This window comes from Hesperophylax consimilis, chromosome 3, assembly GCF_061612785.1.
Source record: "Hesperophylax consimilis isolate HC1 chromosome 3, BYU_Hcon_1.0, whole genome shotgun sequence".
NCBI classification, from domain to species: domain Eukaryota; kingdom Metazoa; phylum Arthropoda; class Insecta; order Trichoptera; family Limnephilidae; genus Hesperophylax; species Hesperophylax consimilis.
This window is the reverse complement of record NC_142838.1, coordinates 31,222,265-31,228,379: the sequence shown is the minus strand read 5'-3', so window position 1 is coordinate 31,228,379 and position 6,115 is coordinate 31,222,265. Positions and strand designations below refer to the sequence as shown.

The 6,115-nt window shown below is 30.0% G+C and overlaps 1 protein-coding gene across 2 annotated transcripts; it reads left to right on the top strand.

Annotated features, from left to right (window-relative positions):
* The first annotated feature begins 3,207 nt into the window (after positions 1-3,207).
* Positions 3,208-5,884, top strand: LOC149425264 (uncharacterized). Of its 2 annotated transcripts, XM_089651042.1 has the most exons (4): positions 3,208-3,720; positions 4,220-4,381; positions 4,940-5,035; positions 5,690-5,884. In XM_089651042.1, exons 1-4 carry the CDS (start codon positions 3,558-3,560, stop codon positions 5,794-5,796), a joined length of 528 nt encoding a protein of 175 aa, XP_089507168.1. In that variant the 5' UTR covers positions 3,208-3,557; the 3' UTR covers positions 5,797-5,884. The 2 variants fall into 2 exon arrangements, with proteins under 2 accessions (XP_089507168.1, XP_089507169.1); XM_089651043.1 differs by lacking the exon at positions 3,208-3,720 and having other exon boundaries at positions 4,093-4,381.
* Positions 5,885-6,115: the final 231 nt, after the last annotated feature.

Sequence of the window (6,115 nt, the reverse complement as noted above, 5' to 3'; positions counted from 1 at the left end):
ATGGTGAGTATGTCGTGTAGTGACGTATATTTTTCAGTTACAGACTTTTATCTATGGAAAACTTTAGGACCCATGGGCTCAGTACGAAAAACCCAAAGATATTGATCTAGTGAGTGGTTCATTTATGGTTGTGAGTCAAATCCGGAGTTACAACAAACTGGTGCGGGCAAATAAGCATTTTAGCAAAAAATATTTTACAAGTAATAAACGACTAAAAATTCAGGTGTTTCCAAATTAAATTGCATATTTTAAAAGCTGAATGCGTCATTTCTCAGAAGCAGCATACTGTGAAACTGAAAGAAAACAATTTGTTTAAGGTTGTATTATTTAGCATTTCCCTGGCCGATCTATCATGAAGAATTACGGCCGTAAAACTGTTTTGGCAGTGCCTTTTTTCCAGAATTTTTATTACTTCCGTTTCTTGTTTTGATCTCTCTTTATGCTTCGGAAATTTATTGCAAAAATTTCCTTTATAAAATTTAATATCTGGCATAGTTGATTCTCCGAAAAAATCTCGACAAGTGATATAAAAATACAACTTTATGAGCCTTTCGCCAGCAGGCGCACGTATTAAGTAGAGATAAAATATGACCCCATAGGTAACGCGCTGTTTTTAAACGTACAATTTTATAAAGTAATACAATATTTTGCGACTGAAAAAGGAGAAGTCACAAATCAGCTAAAAAATGTGTTATTTACTATTTGTATTTTGTAAATTCTATTAATAAGCTCCAAGGTTATGTTTAATTTAATCATTGTAAACAATATAAACGATTCTCGATTCAGTCGCATTTAGGAATCGAACCCAGGACCTCTTGCTTGCTGGGGAAGTTTTCTACCCACTGAGCTAATTCGGAGATATCAACTTACGTAATTATCATACTTCGACTGAGAGCCACCAATACTATCTTCATTTTCTCAACGTTTCTTCATTGGCTGCTATTTTTTATGTATGATTTCGAGATTCAACCCGAACTAAATGTAATCTACATAGTGTCCTGGATAAATATACCTATTTTTATTTTGATGTGCGATATTTATTCTCAAGTCTAGGATAAATATTAAAAAAATGGAATAACTTAACGATTAAAACCTCAAAATGTAATATTTATTTTATTTATTTATTAATTTTATTTTGGTAAATTGTAGATTAAAGGTTACAAATGACTTTTTAATTGTTACGTGCATATATGCTATATTCTCCTACTTGATGTGGCTCCTACACAACATCTTGAACCTTCCAATTGGTGCAGACTTTAAGTTTTCTTGCAGCGCATTATTGTACTTAATATTTAATCATTAAGGCGATGCCATACGTAGTAATGCAAAATCATGTGTTTTTGTATTGAAAATTTGGTCGCCTAGAAATGTTTCAGATGCTTTAATTAAATACTATGAGTAGAATACATCTTGGCCTTTGAAATAATCTAGTATTTTTTAGATAAGTCTTTTTATAAGCTCAGAAAAAAATAGTGTAAAGGCATTTGAAAACTGCTTTGAAGTTCAAAATCTCCTACTTACGAACCCATTTTTGGTTATGATTTTATTGTATAATGTGGAAAATTAAGTTATTTATAAAATGATCGAAAAAAAATTAAATATTTATGCCTGAACATCCACAAAATAAAATAAAAGGCACTTTTTGGCCATGTTTTTTTCTTGCATAAATCAAAACAGGCGGATAGTGTTAAGCGGGAATTTAAACCTTATTGCCATCTACGTAAGGGTTGTTATTGATAGCGGCTCAATTTAAAATATTACACGACGTAGTGCATCGCCTTGAGAACAATATTACATTCTAAAACTTCCTTTTGTCAAAGAAACTATTTATATCAAGCACCACTTATGTTTAATATTCTTCCAAATCATATTAAGTTTACCAATTCCTTAGTTAAATTTGAAAAATTAATTAAGATGTTTGTATTACCAGACGATTTTCTTAATATTTTTTCATCCTCGTCCTTTCTTAAAAAATAAGATGTTAATATTTTAATGGTTTCAATTCCTAGATGAGACTGAAACTTTTTCTGTCTTTTCCGTTTCACATCTTTCGTTGTCTTGGACGACTTTCGAGTCGTTAATATTGTCTTCAATGATTAAATATTTCAATTTGAGGTTTTACTCATTAAGTTATTCCAGTATAAAAATATTGTTTAATTTCTTTGGATATGTGCAATACAGAATGAAATATTGCAAAAAGAACTCTGGTTCCTAAATAAACTGTCATCGAGTTGTGAATGTTAAAACAAAGTATATTTATTTTTAATTGTGTTATACTCTTATTTATTGCTTTATGCACTCATAGCGGCAGTCAACGAGTGACTGGACGAGCAATTTTAATAATAATAGAAACAAAGAGAATTTTAATTTAAAATGAAAATTATTTATTATCATGGTGGGAATTATTAATAACCCCGAAGGCATGCTGTATGTTTTGGTCTAAAAATATATAAACTAACTATTTAAAAAATATGTTTTGTCAGGCGTTTGACTTATTAATGTTTTGACGAAATGAAAAGTTAATAAACTTAATTTTACATACGGTAAAAAATGAACGCACGATCCCATTACTGCGAAGAAAAATTCATTTAATTGAATTAAGAAATCTGGCTGCGAAATTAATTAATGTTTCCTTAATTCTTCAAAGAGATTCTCGCCAAGAATATATATTCAGTTTTATAATTAAAATAACGGAAAACGTCGTATCTTGGTTTATATAATGTAGTGAAAATACACCCGGCCATGTCGGAAGTAGTTATTCAAGGCAGTGGTAATGTTCTCCTGATAGTGGCCCTTCCGTTGAAAAACATGACTTCATGTGGGTCTGTAATTATTATTGGTTTATATTTTATTTAAAAAATAATAAAATTGGTGAGCATAATATAAATATATATTATATATAGTAAAACTATATATATATATATATATATATATATATATATAGGTTTATGATACGGCACTTTGTACATCTTAGCGTCTGCAAATAACCGGAACTATTGGATCATTTCGACTTACTTGATCATTGAGCACTTACTTGATCATCGACAAATTGAGATTTAAATGCCATTTTAATCGTCTCGGCGAGACGAGATCAGTGGCATTTTCAACTCAATTTGATGTGACAAGTGCGATTTTCGTGAGCATTAGATATGCTCCTATATGCGATTTTATCTCAGATATTCAACCTGACTTTGTTAATTATTTCTATCGTATGTTAAACTAACTTCATTGATCTCAAAAAGCGACGTTGCCATCGTTATTTGTGTCAAACGCAGGTGTACAAATAATTTTCTAAAGTAATTAAATGTTTTAACAATTGTATGCAAAAATAGCCTCTAAAGTAATATTATTTAGAGCTTATTATCGTACGACATTGCGTATTGGTCTAAACAATATTCGAAAGGAACTATAAGGCTCAAGAATTGTATGCAAAATTAACCTCTAAAGTTATATTATTTAAAGCCCATTATTGAATGATGTTGTTTGCTAGCACAAGGCTGGTTTGTTTGTATTGGTCCATTTGAAGCTAGCTTCAGGTTAGTTTTCTGAAACACTTAATGACTTGTAACTGGCTAACAGATAATATTAAATATTACCGTTATTCAATGTTCGTATATCACGAATCAGTTGACAGGTTGATTTGTTTTTGCGTTTTATTAGCTTTATTACGAAGGAGATTTAATAAAATCTTTCAGCTTTGCGAAATGGATTTTAAATACGGTAAGCTATTACATATTTCTAAATAGGTAATAACCTTAATTGTAAAATATAGAATTAATATAATAAATATAATATTAACAATTTTAATCTATGCTTATCAAATGAGTACAGAATAATTACCGTATTTTATTATATAGGTCATGATTTTTTTCTTTCTTTTTTGAGAACCCAAGCAGTAAAATTATTTTGAATAATAGATATATATTATGTATTAACAAAATTCAAAAAAGCTAACCTAACAACTTGTGGTAAAAATGTCAAATCAAACTAAAGCCATATTCCTATACTAAAATATGCATTTAAAAGCATGTTTTGTTTTCAAACAGTTGTTTCTTAAAATAATTAAGTTAAAACGAAGTTTTACACGTCGGATAATCACCCATTAATTTGTTCATATTCAAATTAAACAAATTCCTTTGTGGAAATAAAATTTGCAAAAACAGAAAACTGCAGGTACATATATGTATGTTTCAATGTGTTTGTTCTTGATATTTTATAGATGTTCCAAGAACCAGTGATTTACGTACATCAATAAACAGTACTGACGACATGATCTCGTCTTCACCCTTTTCGCTAATTTCCAAAGGACAAAGTTTAATCATCAGCAATATGCAGAGCATACTGGGCGAAGAAATTAACCATGAAACTTCCTCAGATTCAGGTAATATTCACTGATAATAATCTGAAATATTACAGAGCTACCTTAGCTTATAGTAAATTGTTATAGGTAATATCAGAAATGCTGCTAATTAAATATTCCGTTGCAAATGCTTAATTAGTCTGTTGTTTTGTCATTATATTAGGTTAGGTTTCATATTTGTGCACATGACTTACTTACTACATTGAGATATTATTATTGGATAAATATATAATATATTTTTTATTTTTTATATATTCAATAATATTGTTATTGGGTTTATAAAAACAGTTTATTTTTAAACAAGTTCTGCTGTGTAATTATTATTACGCGTGACAGCTGTTTCGCCCTCTGAAGGCATTATCAGTTTGATAATGCCTTCGACAGTTTGATAATGCCTTCAGAGGGCGAAACAGCTGTCACGCGTAATAATAATTACACAGCAGAACTTGTTTAAAAATAAACTGTTTTTATAAACCCAATAACAATATTATTGAATATATAAAAAATAAAAAATAAAATGGAGTTCTACAAATTAAACTTAATAACAATAAATATATAATATATTATGCTTTATTTTAGAAACCAAAACTGAAGTAATGTTAGAAAGGAGTCCGCCGACGTCCGAAGATGATTCACTATACAAACCGAACAACGTTACTTCTTCGATAGAATCAGGTATCTACAGAAAACATGTTTAATACTCTTGAAACAATCAATAGTAACATATAATTTGATTATTATATGGTCAGAGGTGCGGCCCAGAAAGCCGAAGGTCCGGTGCGAGTCCCAGATGTGACCGTATCTTTTCTGTTTCAGATTTTAGATTGAGTGATGCTAATATTGTCTTCATTTAATTAAATAATTTAATTTAATTATAATTATTTTAAAAGCAATAATTATTCGCCTGAAACACTCATCCACATTGAAAAATCTCCTGATAAAAGATACTTTATTTATTTATTTAAACGCCCATAGGGCTTTTACAGATAATAATGTACATCTTTATTTATTTATATATTTTTTTAATTATACAGATCTTATATCTTATATGATAAATATATGTTATACAAAATAATATAAGAAAATATCCGAGTTAACAAAATATAGGTACAAATAATTGAGATTTACATAACGCCAACGGGACTCGAACCCGTGTCCCCTCGATTTCCGGTCGACAGCTCTGACCACTGAGCTATGGCGGCTTATCGCTTATCCGCGAAATAATTCAATATATACTAGTGTTTCATTCAACAATGACTGCTTTCTTATAATTTGAGGTTTTACTAATTAAGTTTAAAGAAAGCTAAATAATGTATTGTTACTTTTTAGATATGAAAATTTCCAACGCCGATGATGAGCAACATCATTTAGAGAAGCAGGAGGCAATCGAAGTGTCATCGACTACAACTCGAAGCACTATTTCTACTAGTAAATGAGCACGAGTGCATGACCGTAAAAACTCATGTCCATATTGTACTAAACTGGTAACGAACATACCTTCAATTTCAACCTTTGATTTAGCGTTTGACCCTGTGCATTTTGATGTTTTTATTAAAGCCGTACAAATAAATAGTGGTTACGATGAAATTACAGGTTCTGTAAAAATTCCTAGCATGCCTCAACGACTTTGTACAATCTTTTATAGCCGTACAAAGTCGTTGAGACATGCTAGGAATTTTTACAGAACCTGTAATTTCATCGTAACCACTATTTATTTGTACGGCTTTAATAAAAACATCAAAATGCACAGGGTCA

Excerpts from the sequence above, each read along its gene's own strand:
- LOC149425264 (XM_089651042.1), top strand. The coding sequence starts at position 3,558 with ATGACTTGTAACTGGCTAACAGATAATATTAAATATTACCGTTATTCA. Across the intron at positions 3,721-4,219 it reads CGAAATGGATTTTAAATACG|ATGTTCCAAGAACCAGTGAT; the intron begins GTAAGCTATTAC and ends GATATTTTATAG. Across the intron at positions 4,382-4,939 it reads TGAAACTTCCTCAGATTCAG|AAACCAAAACTGAAGTAATG; the intron begins GTAATATTCACT and ends GCTTTATTTTAG.